Raw genomic sequence first — 23707 nt, 5'->3', positions numbered from 1 at the left:
GATAAGAAAATTGAGGCTGAGGCTGGGGCGGGGGGAGGGGGGGAGTGTTAAGTTGCTTACACAATTACAGGTCATCTAGGAAAGTACTAAGGCAGAATATGAACTCATTTCCTGACTCTCAGTACAACACTCCATCCACCTGCTACCTACTTCACATGTGAATATATTGTTTCCCCTGACTGTAAGTAAGCTCCTTGAGGGCAGGTATTGTTTGTTTTCTTGTTTTTGTCTTTCTGTCCTCAGCATTGTGCCTAGCATAGAGGCTCTATGTACTTGCAGATTGATTCCTATAAGGAGGTATGCTTATCTCTTCCCTGGGTTTCTCTGAAGGTTCCCCCCCATCCCCTCTACCCCCCTTTGTTTTTGTTTTTTGGGGGGATGTTACTCAGTGTTTTATTTCTTTTTATTGATATTTTTTTCAGTAATTCTCCAACTGGTAGGTGCCTAAACTTAATTTCCAGTTTTTTGCTACTACAAAGAGCGCTGCTATGAATATTTTCCCCTTCTGGGTTGTGGCAGAGGGGCTTGTGTAACTCAATGGAACTATGAGCTACATTGTGCAGAGTTACCCAAGACATACAGGTCAGAGTGCAGAGCTCTGACAAAAAGTGATCCCCTGGAGAGGCAGCTGGCAAACCACTCTAGTATCTATGCCAAGAGAACCCAATGGCCAGTAGTAAAATGCTAAAAGAAGGGCCAAGAGCCCTTTGGTCCATGGGGTCATGAAGAGTGGGACATAGCTGAACAATTAAACAAGGACAAAAGAATATTTGGGGCCTTGGTTTGTCTTTGATTTCCTGGAGGCATACGCCCAGTAATAGGCTCTCTGGGTGAAAGAATATGGATGACTTAGCTGAGGCCTGAACAACATAAGGCCCACAGGTTGCTTGTGGTCCGCCAAAGGATTTTGGGTGGCCTGCTAAAACTTAGGGTCACCGCTACAAATGGTCCTATTTGTCACATGACCCGTGGCAACCAACCATAGTCAGTCAGTCTCTGGTCTAACCTATTTGAGGCCCAAAGTTCAGCCTGTTTTAATTTTTGCCCCTACTTGCTGCCAACTTGTGCAGGTCTGGTTTTCTTTTCTTGTGTAATTTTCTTGCATAATCTCACACTGATATCGAGTAATATTGGATGAATTTCCAAGTCTGGCAACAGTACATTAGTGTGCCTAACTTCACATAGCCCCTCTAACACTGACTATTCCCTTTTTTTATCAACTTGACCAATTTGCAAAGTATGAGGCAAAAGGGAGAAAGGAATAAACATTTATAAAGCACCTACTGTGTACCAGGAACTATGCTAGGCCCTTTACAATTATTATCTCATTTGATCTGCAATACAAAGATAGGTGCTATTGTCTCCATTTTACAACAGAGTAAACAGAGGCAAACAGAGATTAAGTGACTTCAGGGTTATGTGGCTAGTAAGTGTCTGAAGCTGAATTTGAACTCAGATCTTCCTAACTCTAGGCCTAGCATTCTATTTACTGTACCATTTAACTGTCTCAGAGTGGTTTAGATTTGCATTTCTCTTACTATTAGTGATTTGGAGCATGCTTTCAAATAATCATACACAGTTTGCAACTGTTCTTTAGAAAACTGCATATAGGGGCCATTAGGTGGAGCAGTGAATAGAGCACCGGCCCCGGAGTTAGGAGGACCTGAATTCAAATCCAACCTCAGACACTTGATACACTTACTGTGTGACCTTGGGCAAGTCACTTAACCACAATTGCCTTGCCTTCCCCCCTCCAAAAAAATACATAAAAGAAAACTACATATCCCTCGACCCCTTTACCTATTGAGGAATGCTATATATTTCCTCAATTCCTTGCCTATCTTGCATAATGAACTTTTGTCAGGAATATTTGATGCAAATAGATTTCCCAATAGCTATCTCTTCTATCTTCATTGATCTCTTCAGTGCAAAAAGGGTTTAATTTTATGCAATCAAAATTGTCTGGTTTGCCTTTTATGATCTCCTCTATACTTTGTTTGGTTAAGAACTCTCCTCTTCAGCATTGTTGCAAAAAGTATTTCTATCTGTTTTATTTCTTTAAAAGATAACGACCTTTTACATTCAAGTCATGTAACTATTCTTAGTTTTTTGTAGTATATGATGTAACATATTGATCTAAAACTAATTTCTGATAAACTGTTTTCCAACTTTCTCAGAAGTCCTTGTCAAAAAGGCTACCTCCCTCCCACCCCCCAGTAATTTTTGTCTTTCCTAATGCCCCACAGTTATCTGACAGGACTTGAAAAGTAAGATAGGAATACCAAGGGAGAATTAAAAAATGAAAGAACTGGGGCGGCCAGGTGGCACAGTGAGTAAGAACACCAGCCCCGGTGTTGGGAGACACGGGATTGGTTCCGGCCTCAGATACTTGGCACCCACACAAAATAATTAGCCATGTAACCTTGAGCAAGTTACTTAACCCCAATTGCTTTAAAAAAAAAAAGATGAAAGAACTAGGAAATAACACAGATATAAAAGTCCCATACCTTGTCACCTCTGAATAAAAATTATATTCCCTAAGAGAACTCACAGGGCTATAGCTGCCCTCAAATGACATAATTATGTAAATCAGTTTGTAAATTAAGTGCTATATTAACATGTCTATGGGTTGACAATTCATTTTCATGGAAGGGAAGGGAAATGACAGCCTCAAAAGTAGGTATGGCCTGAAAGCACCTCTATTTTCTCTGTAGGAGAAGGGAGGGTCTTCCTGAGACTTTCAAAGGGGTTTACTTCACCTTCTAGGTATGGTGCTAGGGACAGAAAGGGAAGCCATCATTAAGTTCTTCTGGGGGTTAAGGGGATGCCCCATGAAAGGCAATATAATATAGCTTTGGCCTCAGCAAAGAAGTTCTGGATTCAAATTCTTCCTGTGACACTAGCTGTGTCATAAACAAGTCATTTAGCCTCTCAGCCTCAGTTTCCCCACTTGTGAAATGGGAACAATAATACTTATAACCTCACAGGTATGATCTACAATATGTTCTTCATAAGACCATTGTTGTAATCAAATGGTACAATGTGTGTAAAGCAGTTTGCAAAGCTTAAAGTACTATATAAATGTTAGCTGAAAAAATAGTCAATTCACCAAGCATTTATTAAACACCAGGCACTGGGTTAAAGCACAAAAGGAGGAAACAAAGGGGCATTCCTGCTCTCAAGGAGCTCATAATCTAATGAGAGTAAGAGGGAGGCAACATGCAAACATCTATGTGCAAACAAGCTATATACAAGGTAAATTGGGAATAATCTCAGAGGGAAGGCATTAACATGAAGAGGGACCAGGCTTTCCTACAGAAAATTAGATTCGAAGGAAGCCAGAAACTAAGAGGTAGAGATGAGGAGGGAGAATATTCTAGGTGTGGGGAACAGATGAAAAAACTCAGTTTAAATGGAGATAAATTAGAAGCCTTCCCAATAAGATCAGGGGTAAGGCGAGGATGCCCATTGTCATCACTGTTATTCAGTATTGTACCAGAAATGCCAGCTATAGCAAAAAGGAGAGGGGGTGGGGGGGGAGGAGGGAATTAAAGGAATTAGAATATGCAATGAGCAAACAAAACTGTCACTCTTTGCAGATGATATGATAGTATACCTGGAGAAGCCTAGAGAATCAACTAAAAAACTAGGTGAAATAATTAATAACTTTGGCAAAGTTTCAAGATATAAAATAAACCCATATAAATCATCAACAGTTCTATATATTACCAATAAAGTCCAGCAGCAAGAGATAGAAAAATAAATTCCATTTAAAATACCTGTATACAAATGTAAAATACTTGGGAGTCTACCTGCCAACACAAACCTAGGAACTATATGAACAGGATTACAAAACATTTTTCACACAAAAAGATCTAATAAATTGGTAAAAAATATTACTTGCTCATGGGTAGGCAAAGTCAATATAATAAAAATGATAATTCTACCAAAAGTAATTTATTTATTCAGTGGCATGACAATCAAAATACCAAAAATTTATTTTATAGAGCTGAAAAAAATAACAAAATTCATCTGGAAGAACAAAAGGTCAAGAATATCAAGGGAATCAATGAAAAAAATATGAAGGAAGGTGGCCATACCAGATCTCAAACTGTATTACAAAACAGCAATCATCAAAACAATCTGGTATAGGCTAAGAAAAAGAGTGGTGGATCAGTGCAATAGACTGGCACACAATACACAATAGAAAATGACCATAGTAATCTAATGTTTAATAAACCCAAAGACCCCAGCCTTCAAAGCAAGAACTCACTGTTTGACAAAAGCTGCTGGGAAAACTGGAAAGCAATTTGTCAGAAACTAGGTATAGAGCAGCATCTCACACTATATACCAAGATAAGATCAAAATGGGTCCATGATTTAGACATAAAGGATGATACCATAAGAAAATTATGGGAAAATGGAATAGTTTACCAGTCAGATCTATGGAGAAGGGAAGAATGTATGACCAAACAACAGAGCATTATGGATAAAAAATGGGAGGGGTGGGGCTGGATTTTACAGTAAGTTTCTCTGATAAATGCCTCATTTCTCAAATATGTAGAGAACGGAGTCAAATTTCTATGAATACAAGTTATTCCCCAATTGATAAAGGGTCAAAGGATATAAACAAGTTATTTTCACATGAAAAAAAAATCAAAGCTATCTATAGTCATATAAAAAGATGTTCTAAATCACTATTGATTAGAGAAATGTACACTAAAATAATTCTGAAGTACTGCCTCACACCTATCAGATTGGCTAATATGACAGAAAAGGAAAATTACAAATGTAGGAGGGGATGTGGGAAAATGAGGACACTAATACACCATTGGTGGAATTGTGAACTGATCAAACAATTCAGGAGAGCAATCTGGAACTATGTCCAAAGGGTTACAAAACAGTGTATACCTTTTGATTCAGCAATACCACTTCTAAGTCTGTATCCCAAAGAGATTCAAAAAAGGGGGGTGGAGGGGAGGAGGACACAGGTGTACAAAAATATTTATAGCAGCTCTTTGTGTGGTGGCGAAGAATTAGAAATTGAGGGGATGCCCATCAATTGGGGAATGGCTACACAATTTGTGTAAGTGATAGTGACTGAATACTATTGTGCTATAAGAAATGACAAGCAGGACACTTTCAGAAAAACCTGGCAAGACTTACGTGAACTCATGCAAAGCAAAGTGAGCAGAAGCAGAAGAACATTGCACACAGTAACAGCAACATTGCGTGATGATCAACCGTGAATGACTTAGCTATTCTCATCAATACAATGATATAAAACAATGCCAAAGGACTCATGATGAAAAATGCTATCCACCTCCAGAGAAAGAAATGATAGAGTCTGAAAGCAGATTAAAGCATACTTTTTTTTTACTTTATTTTCCTTATTTGGGAATGGAGAGTTTGTTCTGTTTTCTTTTGCAACATGGCTAATATGGAAATATATTTTGCATGACTTTACATGTATAATCTATATAAAATTGCTTGCCTTTTCAAGGATGGGGAAAGGAAGGGAACAAAGGAGAGAATTTAGAACCAAAATTTTTTTAAATGCTAAAATTTATTTTTACGTGTAATTGGGGAAAAATGTAAAGAAAAAAATTAAAAGACTTATTAAACATACTAAGGGGAACTGTGAATGAACAGGTTCAGAGTTGGAGTACTCCTCAGAAACGTAAGTTCTGAGAGAAGTACTTCAGTGGGCAGATGGGGTCCATGGCCTATAGTATGCTCTGCCCACATTGTCCAGAACACTGTCTTACACACAGTGAGCACCCAGACAGAAAAAGGTTAATGTTTTACATATATACATGTGTATTTTGTGGAATAGGACATGGATTTGTTACACACTCCTCCTCAGGAGCAAAAACGAGGATGTAAGAAAGTTGATTCATCGAGGACCCCTACTCAAACTCTAATCAATATTAGTCTATTGTTATTCTATAAGGGGCAATTATTTTAATATATTCATCTAGGAATACATATTTAGTCAATCATCTAACAATAGGTATAATAATTAGTGTATTGATCCATATTTTGTATGTTACATAGGAATATAGATTCTAATAGGAAGGTCCTATAATAGGTCTCAAACGTTAATGTAATGTTCATTACTTATTTACCAGCTATAGAGCTTACTTGCAAGAATGCTGACCCAGATATTTCCATCCTATTTTACTCAAATTCCGTGACCAAACCAAGCATGGGTGGTGACATGTATAGAAGGTCCCCTCTGATATGTGTAGCCCATACCATCTCCTCTTGCCTGACCTGAGGAGCCCATCTATCTTATAACCATCTAGTCAGCAGAGATATTTCTTGCTTCACCCAACTCATGACCTTGCTGACACACCATTTTTGCTTATTGTAGCTTATGCATCATGTCAACCAATGGAATTATTCTGTATTTTTTATAGGTGCTCTAGAATGTCTAGGTAATAAACTATAAAAATAGGGCCTTGGAGGGAGAGGACATTTCAGAACGTGAGGGAGGTCTGAGGTCTACTTCATTAGAGGGGGCCAGGTCCCTTTAATAAAGTGTTTTGGCTCAGAGCTCTGCCCCAGTTTCTCTTTTAGTTGTTCAGGGTGATTCTTTCCTCACAAATGGTGGGTGGAAAATGCAGGTGGGCAAGCCGAGGTTTCTTGTAAGGAGAAACTTCCAAACCATTAGAGCTGCCTCAGGAAGGAATGGGTTCCCCCTTGTCAAAGGTCTTCAAGTGCAGGTCGTCATTTGGAGGGATATGGTAGAGGACATCTTTGTTCAGGCATGGATTGGACTAATTGGCCTCTGGGTTCCCTTCCAACTCAGAGATATAAGCAAAAAAGAATTTGTTGTTATTCAGTTGTGTCCACTCAATTGGGGTTTTCTCGGCAAAGATACTAGAGTGGTTTGCCATTTCCTTCTCCAGTTTATTTTACAGAAGAGGAAAGTAAGGCATACAGGGTTAAGTGACTTGCCCAGTCACACAGCTAGTGAATGTCCAAAGCCAGATTGGACCTCTCCTCGTCCTGTCTCCAGGCCCAGAGTGCCATCCACTGAGCCACCAGTGCTTCATCTACTACACCACTAAGCTGTCTGTCCTATAAATATTGTCCCTATTTTATAGATTACAATGGATCGCAAACTCAAGAAATCAACAATGTGATTTTGCAGCCAAAAAATTAATCTTACAGCACATCCAAAGAGGCTTGGTGTCCTTTACCAAGAAGGTGATTGTCCTGGCGGTCAGGCAAACTACATTTGGAGTCTTTGTATTTTGGGAGAGGACAGTGGGAGGAGGGTGACCAGGATGCAGAGGAGCCTCAAGATGAGGTCACATGAAGATCAGCTGAATACATTAGATGTTTACCCTAGAGAGTGCCTAGAAAGGGCTCTGTGCATGTTTCTGAAGGGCTGTCTTGTGTAAAAGGGATTAGGCTCATTTGTTTAGCCCAGGCAAGCAAAGCTAGAAACAACAGGGAGAAGTCGCATATAGGCCAATGTAGGTTTGATGTAAGGAAAAGCTTCTGAAGGATCACAACCATCCCAAGGGGTGGACTCCAATTCACCCCCTTCTACCTACAGATCATCAGCTAAAGGCTGGATGACCACTTTTAGGAAATTCCTAGAAAAGAATCTTGGTCAAATGCAGGTTGAACCAGATGGCCTGAGGTCTTGGGACGTAAGGATCTCATTATACCTCACTACTATATTGCTGCTCCTGAACTGCATTACTCAATTGCTGGTCCATGATATTGTCAACAAGAATTTATTAAGCCCTTACTCATTGTGTCAGACTTTGTGCTAAGGAAGGTCTAAGAATACAAATACAAATACAAAAGTCCCTGGCTTCAGGGAGCTTATATTCTAATGGAAGATAACATAAAAGAAAGCTGAAAAATCGAAGGGGTGGGAGGAGGCAGGTACACTTGGGGTGGGGGTGAATGCTAGAGAAAGTTCAGAGAGTGAGGAGTGAAACCTGGAGAGGAATAAAGGCTGAGTGACCTTTTTATCACATCTAGCAGTCACAAAGCTTTTTTTTTTTCTAAAACACCATTTAAAAGTGTCTGGAGGAGAAAAAGGGTATGAAACATGTTTTGGTGTGAAGGGATTAAAGACTGTGAAATAAGAGACAAGTTCAGTTACTTCTGCCCCCACACCCCCCGCTGCTAGGGCAGCCCCCTCCTCAAAATACCTTGCATTTTTAAATGCATATTTCTGTATGTCCACGTTGTTTTCCCTGATAAAGTGTAAGCTGTTTGAAGGCAGGGCCTTTTTTTGTGTTTGAATATCCAGTCCTAGCTAGAGGTTAAGTGACTTGCCCAGGATCACACAGCTAGTAAATGTCAAAGGTAGCATTTGAACCTGGGTCTTCCTAGCTTGAGGTAGACTGTGAGCTCCTGAAGAACAGGGTCTGTCTTGGGCCTGTCCTTGTACGCCGAGCACAGTGTCTGGCACGTAAGAGCTTAATATTTATCGACTAACCTTGCTTCCACTATTCCACATCACCTCCATACTTAAAGATTGATTATAAAAATGAAAATACTATGCTAACTTTTTTTAATGGTAGCAAAAACTGTAAAGTGAGAGTCTGAATATAAAATGGTTGACTCCTTAATTGTTAATTCATGCAACATGTGAACAGAATTGGAATGTTATTACACCATGAGAAATTTAAAAATGAGGAATTCAGAGAAACATGGGGACATATGAATTAAAAATCAGGAGAAAAACATAAACATAAAAAGAAAACTGCTATATATACAATGATAATAGCTAACATTTATATATGGCTTACTACATAAGCCAGGTACTGTGTTCAGTGCTTACAATTATCTTATTTGATCCTCACAACTCTGGGAGGTAGGTGTTATTATCCCCATTTTATAGATGAAGGGACTGAGGCAAACAGGTCAAGTGACTTGCCCAGGGTCACACAATCAGTAAGTGTCTGAACTGGATTTAAACTCAGGTCTTCCTGACTCCGGGCCAAGTTCTGAGATGCTCTATCCACTATACCAACTACTAAACTATAATGAAAAGGAGAACATTAATAAAACTTCAACTAAGATTAAGGAAAATTACTAATCCTGGTTCAAAAGAACAGATGAAGAAACACATTTTCTTCCTCTTGGTAAAGATATGGGACACTAAAGGGGGCAGAAAAATGCATGTGCAGTTTTGGGCTCTCTATATCCCTAGGTTTTGCTGTTTTTGTTACAAGGTGGGGAGGGAGGAACTGGTATATCAGGAAATGACGTATAGAAAATAAGGATCATCATTAAAAAAAAAAGGTTTTAAAAGAAAAAAATTGGCTAAGTATTTCCTCTCTAGTCACTATATTATGATTTGACATTTCTTTGTTCTGGTTGCTATTTTCCATTCTAGAATAGGAGATAATCTAATGTTCTATATCTCTCTCCACCTGGGCAATTGGAAACACATGTATAATGGTGACTCACCAAGAGATAACTGTCATTCCAGGTGAAGGTTGGGGGTGGTCCTAGTGAAAGGAGTCTTGCCCAAGAGACCTGAGGAGACTTTGGCATCCTTCCCCTGGTACAGTCTTCCTTATCAAGCCCTGTGATAAGCTTCAGAAATTTCTTTTCTCCTTAATTAGTATACATAGGTCAGCTCTTCCTTCAAGAGTTAGCATGTGATTCTAGATAGACTGGATTGTTCAGAATCATAAAACTAGCCCAGGGGCTAACTCCTACACCAAGTCCACACCTAAACCTTGTTTCTTAGGATCACAGGTTCTACCCTATCTTAACTTTGTATTTCATTGCCTCCTTCCTCCAGCTTGGGGCTGAGCAAATGGATTTCCAAATTTCTAGTCCCTAATCTTTGGGCAAGCTTAAGGATGGAGAGGGAAAGGAGGTAAGGAGAAGGGAGAATGAAAGAATTTTGGATCATGGGAAAATTTTGGAAAATGAGGTTAGTTTTACTCCAGGGCAGTTTGGAATCATCCCACTTTTATTTCTATATTTCTACAGTATAATTTCCCACTTTATTCCCTATCCAAGATCTTAAAACTGAACCTCACCTACCTTGTAATTTAGGCCCTTACATTTAGAACCCTGAATGTCTGTTATGAAATTGACTTTAATTTAAACAGTATAAAAATGAGTCTATGAAAAGTGTATCTTGCATATAGTATACTTGATGAATTAAATGTCATATTCTTCCTCAAATTCAGGCACTTAACTAATGTATATGTAACATTATTGATGTTTCTAATTAGTGACTAATGTAACCAATGTGTTTCTTTCTTTTTTTTTTTTTAAGCAATTGGGGTTAAGTAACTTGCTCAAGGTTACACAGCCAGGTGTTTTTGGGTGAGTGCTAAGTGTTGGAGCCCAGATTCGATCCCAGGTCATCCTGACTCTGGGGCTGGTGCTCTTACTCACTGTGTTACCTGGCTGCCCCAACCAATGGGTTTCTGTAAAGCCCAGAGGGGCTTGAAGAATTTTAGCTCCAAGAGAAGAACTCTCATATTTGGCATTCCAGTACAGGATAATCAGTGTGACTTAAAACAATAACAACAATAGTAATATAATAGCAAAACAAGTTTTTGCAAATAAAAATCACATATATTCCACAGTATACTTTAACAAGATATTTTATTTGTCTAGCAACTGCAAAATATACAAATTTCTGAAAGGCATACCCTGTTTACAAGCTAGCAGAGTTTTATCCCAGGTGATTATTTAAGACAAACATAAAGCACATCTAATAAGTCACAAGTTTCGAAAAAAACAACCCTCCCAACCCCCCAAGCATCTCTCACTTTCTCTCTCTCTCTCTCACCTGGCGCCACCATACACATTAAATAAATAAATAGCATTTTTGCTACCAAAATAATATTAAAAAAATAAATTTCAAGTATTACAAATAAAAACAGTATCATGGATGTGGTTCAATCAGTTTCTCCCCCTTCTTAATAATTAAAAAGAGTTCTGCCACTCTCAAGATAGAATTGGGGGGAAAAAACAGCTGTGTCCCCCAAACAAATATACAAAAAGTTCAGAAAACTGGTTCCAATGGAACCGTGACAAAAATTAAAGTCAGTAGTCCCAGCAAGACCTCCCCCATTGTGCCTTAAGCACACCCCTTAATGAAATGCTTCAGTGTAGTTTAGGCTACTACTACTACTACTACTACTAGCTTCTAAGGTTAAATAGCATCATCTCCAGGATCCCTCCTCACTCTTCCCAAATTAAAATCCTCTTGTTAGGTAAAACTAGGATTGTTTTAAATTTTAAAAAGAGAGAAAATACACTACAGATAATAAGACCCTTACAATGAAATAATTAAAACAAAATTCTATTCTTGGCCCCTTTCTGGCAATTAAAAACAGAAATGAGTCCAAGAAAGCAGATTTACCAGCAAACCTATTATAAAAAACAAAGTGATCCAAAACTACATGGTTCACATACAAACATGCACTTGTGCCTGTTTGCACATCCACAAGGAGAGGTGGATGGTTGACATGACTCAAGGTGGTTAAAAAAAGGGGGGGGGGGACAGGATCTTAGGCTTATGACAATCTATGTGTATGTCTACTTGTCAATGGGCTGCCGATAAATATATTTTTGAAAAGTCAGATACAAGCTCTATAATGAGGCCCCACTGATGGAGCGCTTTTGGCGACAGGAACAATTCTGAGCACACAGGAACTAAATTTTCTAGAGGGCAGGGATTGCCTTTTGCCTCTTTTTATATCCCCAGCGCTCAGCACAGAGCATAGACACTTAAGAAATGTTTACTGATTAAAGTATGAGGCACTGTGGTCTGTCTCTTCCTTGGTCCACCCATTTTTACCTCCTCCCTAAAGCAAAATAAATGCACTCCCCATAAAGGCTCCTCTCTCTGTTCCAACTTGTGGAACACTGGGCAAAGAAGAAATGCCATTTGAAGGGCATTTGTGTGTTATGGAAGTCTTCCTCACCACTCCCTGCACTCTAAATAGCAGAGGCGCTATGACAGGGATAATGTCAAACTTCCATAGCCATCCCCGTCTCCTCTGTCCTGAGCACCCGGCCCAATGCTAGACACACAGAAAAATACTGAACTGAAACCAAGCAGTCTTCTTCCTTCAGCTGACTATTCTGCCCAGCCTGAAAGAGAATCTTAGACAGAGGATCTCCTCCTGCTCCAACCTTCCAGGATCAGTCTACTAACTATGCTGCTTGGTCTACTTTAGAACAAGAAGACAATGGCCAGCTGGTTTTATACCAAGCCAGTCTCAAATCTGTGCTACACAACTCTTTGGGTAAACAAGCCTTATCCTGCAGATGTTTCCTAACCCTGTCAGTATTCCCACTCCATCATGCTTCCTTCACAATCTGACACTGCTCCTATTATGCACGACCCAACGTTCAAGTTCCACGGAACAAAGGTATGGATTTCTCATCCTACTTCTTCCACAAAAGGTGCAAATATAAGCAGTTCAAAGAAAATGGTATCTTTCCAAACTCAGAAAAACACCCCTCCTATACAAGGGGTGATGGGCACCTTCACATTTGGCTTAGAGAAAGGACAGATTCTTAACATACAAAAGGAGAGTAATATCTTTGCGTTAGTCAAGGCAGATTTCTGACTTCAGGAATTCCTGAAGAGGAAGATGTCTACTTCTCCAAATCCAAATTTTGTTTGGGTGTACCACCTCCAAGCCATTACTTGCTGGTTCCACTCCTAATGAAGTACTGTCTTCAGAGGCCAAGACAAAAAAAGCAGATGGTGTCTTTAGGAGGTCAGCCATCTTGAATTTTCCTATAACCTTAAAAAATTCCAGCCTGCCATTTTGAAACATCTCCTGGTAAGGTAGAAAGGGAGAAAAGCAGAGACATCCGTTCTCAGCTAATCTTCCCCTCCCCATACTTCCAAAGCCTTTCCAGAGAGACTGCCACAAACAGACATCCCCTGAAAATTAATGGGATGATGAGAAAAAATAGGAAATAAAATGGAACACAGTGGACTCTTTACACTAGGAGGGCTATACACTGCTTTTAAGTCACCACAACGTGGTTGGATGATCAGAGTCAAGAGTACTAAATTTTCATTTGATAAACCCCACCCTCACCCCAACAGTTTGGTCAGTTTATGGAAGAAGCAGCTGGGATTATCTGGGCCTCAGGCTAAATGGAGGAGCACAAGCCAAGCTTCAGAAATGGCAATGGAATGCAACTGGTTTCATTTGTTTCAGATTTCCAGGAAGAGTCACAATTGGTTCTGTGAGTTATTCAGGTTCTGTTTTGAAGGGGAAGAGAAAAGAAAGGATTAGTTTATTTCCACTCAAGTCCCTATAAAACAAAAAGACTCATTTTCATGCAGGTGAGACCCCTCCCACAGATAAAAGAAAAAAAATAGCCCTGTGGAACATTAGTAGGCAAAGTGGGCTCACAGAGGCCAGGGCATCCTAGGGAGCCAATGTAAGTTTATTATCAAAACCACAAAGTCAAAAGTAGTAAAGTTACCCATGGACATATATGCTTTAAAAACAAAAATGAAACACATGCAAGACCTTTCTTCTGGCCATAAGAGAAAAGGAAAAGGCAGGAAAAGTCATGAAGCTTAGGGGGTAAAACCAAACAGTTAAAAATATATTAGAAAAGATTCTCTGGAGGGAGTGTGCCTGTCCACAGACTGGTTGCTCCAAAGGAAATTTCTCCCCTTATGTCATTTACTGGTTCAGTGGGTACACTTTGCACATGGTTAAGCTTTCCCTTCCCAATGTTATGCTGACGATTTTGGCAGGGAGGAGCACTAGAATGTTAAAATAATCCTAAGAATCTATTAACAAGCTTGGCAAAATTAGGAGTTTGGGGGTAAATGCTCAGAATGGAAGGCTATATGTCCTGGGTGGAAGGAGATGGAAGTAAAATGCAGAAAAGTCAGCGACAATGCCACGGAGAAGGAAGAAGGATTTAGATGAACTTGGTCAGAGGCATTTCAGCTAGGGCTCCAAACCACTAGGGCTCACATACCAATTTTGATTAGGGTGTTCTTGAGAAGAAGCACCATTGCCACACACAAACCTCGAAAACAAAAAACACACCAGCCATGGGGGTCTTTAAGCCTCTTGGGTATCAAGAACCCTTTCCAATAGACAGCTGAAACCTATGGACCTTTTCTTAGATTTTTTAAAATATGGAAATCAACTACACTCAAATATATTTATCAAAACTTCTTAAAAAAACAAGCTCAGCTCCCAGGTTAAGAATTCCTAATTTAGATTCTTTTCCACTGTTTAGCATGAGTCACTTTAACCTAGTCAATGTAATTCTTTTCCATCAGAGGGTCTCAAGAACAAAATAACAAAGAAACAAACCACAAGGCTACTCCCTAAGATGCCTGGTCACTTCCACTAAGGTTGGTTTTTTTTTTTTAAGATGTGTTGGGGGCAAGAGAAGAAGGTGATGAGGAAACTACAATTATGACAATTCTGACTTTGAACCTACCTTAGAGGTAAAAAAAGAAAATCCAGAACCCTAATGATCAAGGATGTTTCCTTAGTCTTATGTATGAATCTACTAGTCCTCCACAGAAGCAAAGTAACTTTGTACTCTGCTGTCCTGAGATTTAACTGATTCTATCATCAGCCCTAAGACACAAATCTGGACTGGGGAGTGAGACTTTGTCTTGGCAATCCTCATGTTACCTAAGCAAGGGAATCCCTGGAAGGTAAAGTCAGTTCTGGGGCCAACTTAAAGAGTCTGAGGCTTAATAGGACCATACATAACATTTAGAGCTGAAAAGTCACCGGAAATTAAGAAATTAAGGTTCTGAAAAGATGAAGGCGATTTTTCCCAATGTCACAAAGATTTGGTTATTACCAAAGCACCACTTTGGGAGAGAGGGGCATGGGGAATGGTACACAGATGCCTCTTGTATCTTAAGATGCAAAACTCTCAAAAACCAGGTCTCTAAAACAACATACCAGGGTTATAGCAAGCATTACAAATACACAATCATAGGATACACATATACATATACATATACATATACATATACATATACATACACACACACACACCCTCATGATTTCCTCCCACAGAACACACTAAGAGAAGGAAGGGACAGAAGGACAGGAGGGAAATATTGTAGAAGCTCTCCATACAATACTACCCCAAACAGCTGCATCTCATTTCCTTGGAATGGTTAGACCTAACACATGCCAAGATGCTGCCACTCAAGGATGCCAGGGAAAAGAGAAGTGGGATGCACTGAGCCATGTTTCCTATTCAAATGTTAGTAAGTCTAAAACTTGGAGAACACGTGACAGACAATCTGTCTTTTCAATGCAGAGCAGGGGCACAAGAAGGAAAAACAGAATGGGAACAATGATCTTTTTCCTTTTATAATGCATATTTGAAATTTTAAAATAATACCAGCAGAGATTATAAACAAGTGTCAGAGGTGATACACCCTACTTCTCTATTAAGTAAAGGGTTAGAAAAAGGTATACCATGCAGAAGTCCTATTTGTAACCAAGCCTAGTTAAAATGGTTCTTACCATTATGGAGGTTATTATTGTTTAAGGGGAAGTAAAATGGAAATATTGTGGTCAAAGCACAAATAAACTGAGCCTAGATCACATAAAAACTATAGTGACCCTCCTCCTTTTAAAAAGGAGGGGCTGAACACTCCTATTTTTTAAAGAAATAATCTACTGTTCTAAATTTATCAGGCAGAAATCTTAATCTGTTTCTAATTTTACATATTGAACAAAGTGAACTGACTCATTAAATAAGGAAATGGGCAAGGAAGAGTCAGGCTGCCAATAGGTTGCTATTGAAATACCGAACTTCCCAGGGCCTGCTACTAGAACCTCCCTGACCGACAGCCAAGAAAAAGGAGGTTAACACAAAAGGTTAAATGTCCATGGAAGTGGCTAATTTGCTCTTTCCACATAGAAATAGGCCTTTTAAAAGAATTACACAATATGCTTGATGAAATAGCACCAATGGGAAACCTAAAGTCCATTCCTTAATGCCTAAGGCTCACCAGGTTCTGATAGAAGGCAATGTGGCCTAACAGGGAGACAGATGCCCAAGTTGGGAATTGTTTCCCAACACCTGGGACCCAGGTGTTCAATATTATCACCAATTGCAAAAAGAAACCCAAGAGACCAAGTAGGTAACGGAAGATCAGAAGCAGCCAATGGGAAAGCAATGGCGGTAACAGAGCTTTATGATAAAGAAAATCATAAAGATAAAGAAAACAACTTGAATCGTAAGATGCTCCAACTTTTTCAAAAGTCTTTTTTTTCTTCTCTCCCCAAAAACCACCACCAACAGGCCTATAGGCCTCACAAGCCACAGACTCCACACTGTGTAGGTACCCAAATGAAGGGAGAACAGGGGGAATGGGAGGGAGGAAGGGGTTATAAATAGCTCAGAGAAAAATACTTACAAACAGGCTTTCCCTAGTAAAGGCTGCAGAGAGAAGAAAAGTTGAGAGAAAGGTCAGTAGGAAAAGGGAAAGAGACAAAAACAGCATTTGAAATCAGGAATTAAGTGTTATCATGGCAAATTCTAATGCTACCAGGATAACCTATGACTTCGTTTACCCTATTGATTGCTAGCAATTCCAAATGCCTACACAACTAGACAATGTCCTTTAAAAAAACCACAGTAGCCAGGCATCATGACCCTATGCTAGGGGACAGGACAGCTTTGGGGAGATTGCTTGAGTTTGGGATTTCTGAGCTGCAATAGGGATGAAGAAAGCTGATCAGTCAAGTGTTTGCACTAAACCGGAGACAGGCATGGTGAGCCACTGTGAGCAGAGAGCCACCAGGCTGCCAACCTAAGGAGGGATAGGGTGGGTTCAAGTCTGGTACTGATTGGTACTAGAATGGGGTAAGATGGAGAGCCTCACCCCTCCTCCCCCTAAAAATCTAAATGGAGGGAAAAATGGAAGAAGGCACACACTGTATCATCTGTACTTTATAACATTATGTCTGACACTGCCAATAGTCGCCTACTATAGGGATCAAAGGTCAACTGCCAAGCATGACACTGTGGGTAGAAGAATCACCAGATACCACTCTTGTTCCCTCTCCAAATCCTATAAATCCTCCACCATTTTCACAGGAATTCCAAATATCAGACATTATAGGCTTTACTTTTTAGTTTTGTTAAAAAAAAAAAAAGTAGAGATTGTAATGGGACAGAATCAGGGAGCTGATTAGAAAATCTTTAGCACTAAATCTTTTGAAGCCTGGCTTAACTCTTATGGGGGGCCAAGGGGTCAGAGAAAGGATTAGAAGGAAAAAAGGAAAGGACTGAGTTCGGAAGGAAAAGCACGGTGGTTTTAGTTGGTAAGACTGGTGCTACCTACATCTACGGGGAGGATTTACAATAGCTTTCTAAATAGCTTTAAGAAGCTGTCTTTTAGGGAAGCACCCCTCCCCCCACATTAAACATATCATGCTCACACCCTAGAGTCAACCATCAGAGGCCAGTGACAATTTTCAGGGTTAGCTTGGGGAATCAGTCATGACTGATTCACTGGCAACTGGGGCTTCTGCTACCACTCACTACTGCCCCACAAAGGTGGCTTTGGTCAGTGATTCCAAATGCTTTCCTCCAACAGGCAGACACACCCAGGACAGAGAATATAAGATAAGCACTAAATGGGATTTGGTCAGTCAGAAGAGCATTTTTTTGGCTAATGACATCTGGTCAGATGAGGCCCTACTGGGAGGTGGTATTCCATCTTTCAGCCATGGATCCACTATAGAACCAGTCACTGTGTAACCCTAACCTCTCTGTGATTGAAGAGTGCAAAAGGCACCAATTTCTTCCTTTCTTCCTGCTCTGATTCTGCCAAGTAAAGGAACCTGCTTGGAAAGCAGGTGTCTATGCAGTTCTATCAGGCAGATTCCACCCTGCTATTATTACCCATTCCAGAGGATCATGCACAAAGGACTTCTGTGTTCTCCCCTTAAAAAGGGGTTACAGAAAGGCATATTAGAAAGAAGATAACTGAACCTTAATAGGATTATCTTTTCTATGCAATAGGCTCATAAGTGACAGAAGGAAAAAGGAGTCAACTAACTTGCGTGGGCACCTCCCGGGGCAGGCAGCTGGGCAGGGTAGAAGTAGAAGCCATGTGTTCCTCAAGGCTGTTGATTCGAGGCTTTTTGGTGGGCTCAGGGCTGGCTAGTGGGGTAACACTATTACGTCTCATGAGCGGGTTAGGTCCCTTCTTTGCTTCCTAATCAAGACAAAGACAAAAGAGATAAGGCGACAGTTATGGGGGAAAATTGAAGAGAGAGAGGGGCAGGGGTGGGGAAGGAAACAATAGCAAAAAAAAGAGGTTTGTTCTGTTTCTAGACTTTGACCAATCATAATATTATTTATAAAAATGGTATTTATTTATTATGATATTTTATTCATTTATAAAGCACTTACTTTGTGCCAGGCACTGTGCTAAGTGATTTACAATTATTATTTCACCTGATCCACACAATAACCTAGGAGGTAAGTGCTGTTATTATGCCGTGTTACAGATGAGGCAAATAGAGGTTAAGTGACTTGCCCAGGGTCATACTTCTAGTAAGTATTTGAGGCTGGATTTGAATTCAGGTCTCCCTGATTGCAGGCCCCATATTCTATCCACTACCACCGAGCTACTGATTTACATAATCAAGTCACCAAGAGAAAATGACTTAGTGAGGAAAATGTCTGTTCAGTCAACAACTCCCAAGTAAAAAGAAATAAATTGGGCTTCTCCCCTACCTTCCCATGCATTCTTCCCAGAGTATCCCCAATCCAGCATCAAGGAATCTTTCTCACCAGAACAAATCTATCTTTCGGTGAGACTATTTACAGCCTCTGCAGGCTTAGGACAAGAAGTAAACAGGTCCATGAGAGGACTGACTATGGTACCGATCATTTTGTCAGTAGAGGCAGAAGTCAGCCAGACAGGACTAATAGCACCAGTTAACCTTCAAACTGAATGAATAAGTTCCTGAGAGAAAGGATGAAATTTCTATCCACAAGACCTATTCTGAAAAAAAAGAGCCCGAGATCCTACTCTATTTGGGGTGATTTAGTTCTGGCCAGGGGTCAGGAGTCAGCTTCAGGCCTGAGTCATTAGCCCAAAACCAGGAATTTGTCCTTCAACCTAACTGGATTTAGAAAAAAACCACAACAGGGACCTTTCTGCCCAATCATTGGCCCAGGCCAAGATCTTCATTTCAGAATGTGGCAGGATGGCTTTTCTAGCCTTCAAAGCACCTATTTAATTTGATTCAGACCCAGCTAGGTCAAATTCCCCCACTGTAGACCAGGAAGCATTTTGTGCAAACATTTTGAGATAAGGTCCTAAGACCAGACTCCTCCTTAGGGATGCCTGCTGGGAAAGGGGAATCTGAATCATATCCCCGGCAAAAGGATATTATATATTGATAGATATGGGCTGGACCTGTAATTTCAGGGGGAAAATCTCTACCTCTGCAACTTACTGAATTTAGAGAGTTGCTTTAGGAGTCTAAGAGATTAGTTAAGTGATTGGCTTCAGATCCCACATATGGTATTTACCAAGAGATGTAAGTAAACCCAAGACTTCTTAGGGGACCAGTTCTCTTATCCTCCATACCACATTGCCTCTAGACAGATAAACTTACCTAAAAGTGGGTATGAACTTACTTTCAGGTCAGTCCCAACTGATTTCTCCTGTCAGAGATTCCACCTAATTGGTTTGAAATCTTAATGAAGGAGAAATCAGCCAGGTCCCACAGCACTTAGACTTGGGGTCTAATGATTTTGGAAAAGTTTCTCATTTCATTCTCTCCAATCTTCCCTTTTTTTCTATTCCTGGTCATTCTACACCAAAGTCCAAATTGTGATTACCAATGTTAATTCAACCAATGAATTCTAAAACCTAGTACTGAAATTCTAGATCTATCTGAAGGAAGATTAGAAAGAAGATAATGGGAAAGTTTAAAAAAAAAAGAATTCTCAGGTCAGGTGGTATCAACGGGGAGGTGAAAATAAAATGTGAAAAGACAGATCATGACACAGATAGGGGAGAAAAAACATGATAGGTCTAATATACATAAAAAGAAAAAGGAGAGGGCAAAATTGAGCCTATTTCAAACAAAAAGTTATCACGAGAGTCAACTCAATAGCACTGAATACAAACCAACAATGAGGACTTTATTTAAGGATATTTAATATTGACTAGTCCCATCCCACTCCATAAAAGGCCACCACAGCTACCCCCAGAAAAGTCCTTTGCTTTCTAAAACCATTCTCTTGGGTTGAAGCCAGAGGCATCAGGGGGGCTACTCACCTCTGATCTTTCCCAGTGTGTATTTACTGCTTCCACATTCAAATAAATTGATTCCACTCGGCAACCTAAGAGATAGGGAAATAGAATATTTAAAAGAATACAGGTCCAGCTAATGAGGAATGCCCCCCTGCCCCAACATGAGTCTAAGGTATAGGGGACAGGTCTCTTGATCACAGGGAAGTCACTTACCATACGCCACCGGTGTCAATTTCAACACTGTGTGGAGGGGACATTTCAAATACGGCATTTCATCTAAGAAAAGGAAAGGAAAACAGACATGATCTCCATCACAGAGCCACACATAGTGGGCCTTAAAACAAGGCATCTCAAAGACCTAATCTCCCTACAGCAGAGAAGGCTCTAAAAGTCACAGAAAAGCCACAATGAAACCAGCATGCTGAAGATTCAGTCAAAGCTCCATTAACACCTTTCCAGATGGCTTAATGATATCTAGACTCTTTCCCTAAAAGTCAGTTTGATTAATGTATGACCAAGGAGTTCTCACAGAAAGCAACTTTGCTAAACTGAAAGGTATGGGGAAAATATATACTATATAAAGGATTTATAAATGTAGAGTTTCCTAAGTGGAGACAGGAATCATGAGGGAAGGTCAGTGTCACAGGGCTAGAAGTTGGGATACTGGGACTCTGAATTACAATACAAACACCGCTGTCTTGAAGCTGCTGAATGCCAGTGTCAGAAACAATACTTCCCATCCCCACACACACAAAAAAAATAGGAAATACCTGCACTCTTATCTAGAAAATAGGCCAAAAGGCAACGCATGACGGCTTGGTGGCAAATCACCAATACATTCTCCTGTCTCTCCAACTCCATGATCACTGGCTCCAAGCGTTGAACTAGGTCTTGATAAGACTGCAAGACAAAAGGGATATAGATTTATAGAAGCTTCATCCAAGGGGTGGCTATTTTCTACATGAGAAGGAGTATACTAGCCACCATTCTTTGCTCTGTATTGGAGGATCCCACCTGTCACTTCCAGGAGTAAAAAAGACACACCAGGTTGCTGTCCAACCTGGCATCTGTAGCATCAAATGAGACAGGTGGAAACACTCTCTGTTCTTATTTATGTTAAATAGGATGTCCACATGTAATAGATCAGTTGGGAAAAAGATCTCATTTTTCGTCAGCAAAGAAGGAAATTTCAAATGAGAACTGGAACTCTCCACAGAGAATGTGGGTGGAAATTACCAATGACATGGTAGGCTAGGCTTCTGGGAAGGGTTTATACTAGGTGCTACCCAGTATATACATACTGCTACCTGTTTGGCTCCACTGTTGAAGAGAAAATGCCCGCAGACTTCCCCCAATGTATATCTGAGATATAACTTGCCTCCAAGGAACCTAGACCAACTCCTCCTCCCCACTTGTGGAGGAGGCAAGGGGATGGGACTTGTCATTTCATTAGTGAAGGGGCACCCGTGGGGAAGCTCCCTTCCCAGATGCAAATCCGTAATGTATTGTTTTAGAGAGTTGCTTGGAGAACTGACAGGTTTGGAAATATAAAAATAAAATTTAATGGAAAAGATTTAAAAACAAAATCAAAATCTTGAGGCAAATTATTAAAGTTATATTTTATATGATAAATCGCACTTGAGCATTTTCTATCAGCCAGATTTTTGTATATCAATTTTGCTCAAAATGAGAGAATCACCATCCAATGAAACTTTCCTTCAGCACATTCGGAAGACATAAGATTTAGGAAGAAACCCCTCTCCCCTTTAAGCTCCATACTCCTGCCTTGGTCTAAGCTCCTATAAGCCTGTCTACTGACTGTCACTTATTATATGCAAAGCACAGACTGAAATACCCAAAATAAACTTTGCTCTGAGCCTGATCCAAGGCCCAGTGAGCACCTCCAGCTACACAGGACCATTGCATATCACAGTAGTCAACACATATTTGGTGAATGAGGTTATGAATGCAGATAAAGAAAAGGTGACCTAGCTATTTTTGAGGAGAAAGCCACACCCCAGCAAATATACCTCTCCAGTAGGGTAGCGGTAATAATATTTGTCCTGATGTCGAAGAGCATATTCCTCAGGATAAGTCTCCTTGATCTCCTCGTAGGTCATCTCTTCACAGACTCCCTGAAGAAAAACAATCAGATGTCGCATACGTAGCCACAAAAAGGTACCACTATTAAACCATCAGGGCCAAGGCTAAGACTTGTCAGAACATCAAGATTACCTGCATGGATATGTGCCCTCCTCACTTGCGCTCTTACTAACCTAGCTAAATTAAGAAAACACCCTTCGAGTGCAGAAAAATTGGGGGGAAAATTCTGAGACAATCTCCCAGAGAGAATGTGGTTGGGTCAGAATATTCTTGTGGTATGGGAAATGAGCTGATAGATTCAGCAAAATACAGAAACACCAGGAAAGATACTATCTACCTACAGAGAAACAGATAATTAGAAATAATATAATGGGGTCTTACATATATGCATTTGAGAGTATATGCATGTGTATGTTTTATGTATGTGTATATATATATGTATATATCCACAATTAATTGTAGCCTTTTTTTGGGGTGGGGGTAAGGGAAAAAAATAAAGAAAAAAGTGCACATCAGAGGACAAAAGAAAACATAAAAAAGCAAAGAAAAGAGGAACAGCTTTGAAAATAATGTATTTATTACAGAGTTCTTCTTGAAATGAAAATTTATTGCTTTATATTGAATCCTCTCATGTTCTGCTGCATACATGGCAATGTTTTTCTTTTTTCATTTTGTATTTAAGTTTATTTTATTTAAACTATTTGTAACTAAATTCAAATATAATGGGGGGAACAAAGAAGAAAACAACTCTTCTCCACCCTTCAACCCCAGATCTTCTAACTGCAATGGCCAAATAGATATACTTACAGCATCAATTTCATTAAGGGCCTTCCACTGTTCATAAGGTAGCTTGAGGGCTTCCGCTGTCTGGATGGTCCTTTTAAGCTGACTGGTCCATACCTTAAGGTCCTTCAAATTTTGCTCCTCAAGGAAATTGCACAGGGCAATGGAGAACTGAAATTTTTTAAGGAACAACATGGAGTTTGGATGCTGGAGCACGGCACTACTTTGTAACCTCTTGAGAAGCAAAGAATTCACCTTTCATAGTCACCCAATGCTGCCTCTCATCGTTATGGCCAACCAAAGAACCAGAGCCCCAGAGCCCAGGCACATTGCCAGCACACACACCTTGTGTCCCTTAGCCCCAGAAATCCACTGTTTCCCTGTCTTTCATACACAGTATAAGAAAATTCACCATCCTACCTACCCTTTCCAGACTATATGCATGCTTAGCTCCCTTAACTGAAGAGGAAGCACACCTCCTCTGCTCTTGGCTCCTACCTTCTTCCCCCGGACAGACAAGCCAGAGTCTCCGCCAATCCTCCCTAGGATGTT

At 40.1% G+C, this 23707-nt stretch overlaps 1 protein-coding gene across 6 annotated transcripts in view; it reads right to left on the bottom strand.

Moving 5' to 3' along the window:
* Nucleotides 1-10589: 10589 nt before the first annotated feature.
* LOC138176132 (6-phosphofructo-2-kinase/fructose-2,6-bisphosphatase 3) overlaps nt 10590-23707 on the bottom strand; it is a 120787-nt gene continuing 107669 nt past the window's right edge. For 4 of the 6 annotated variants that reach the window (XM_069106897.1, XM_069106895.1, XM_069106898.1 and 1 more), the window contains exons 8-15: nt 23654-23707; nt 23180-23326; nt 22300-22404; nt 21040-21169; nt 20483-20545; nt 20294-20358; nt 18053-18211; nt 10590-13237 (exon numbers count right to left, since the gene is read on the bottom strand). The exon at nt 23654-23707 is cut by the window's right edge and continues 130 nt beyond it. In XM_069106897.1, the coding sequence (XP_068962998.1) occupies nt 13208-13237; nt 18053-18211; nt 20294-20358; nt 20483-20545; nt 21040-21169; nt 22300-22404; nt 23180-23326; nt 23654-23707 (753 nt within the window). In that variant the 3' untranslated portion in view covers nt 10590-13207. Of the gene's footprint in view, nt 13238-16402; nt 16426-18052; nt 18212-20293; nt 20359-20482; nt 20546-21039; nt 21170-22299; nt 22405-23179; nt 23327-23653 lie in introns of all 6 variants that reach the window. The other 2 variants (XM_069106896.1, XM_069106900.1) reach the window with 2 other exon arrangements.

Source organism: Petaurus breviceps, unplaced genomic scaffold, assembly GCF_028583685.1.
Source record: "Petaurus breviceps papuanus isolate PSGF00001 unplaced genomic scaffold, PetGlider_PUasm1.0 81, whole genome shotgun sequence".
NCBI lineage: Eukaryota > Metazoa > Chordata > Mammalia > Diprotodontia > Petauridae > Petaurus > Petaurus breviceps.
The sequence above is the reverse complement of the archived record's forward strand: the minus strand, read 5'-3'. Positions and strand labels throughout refer to the sequence as shown.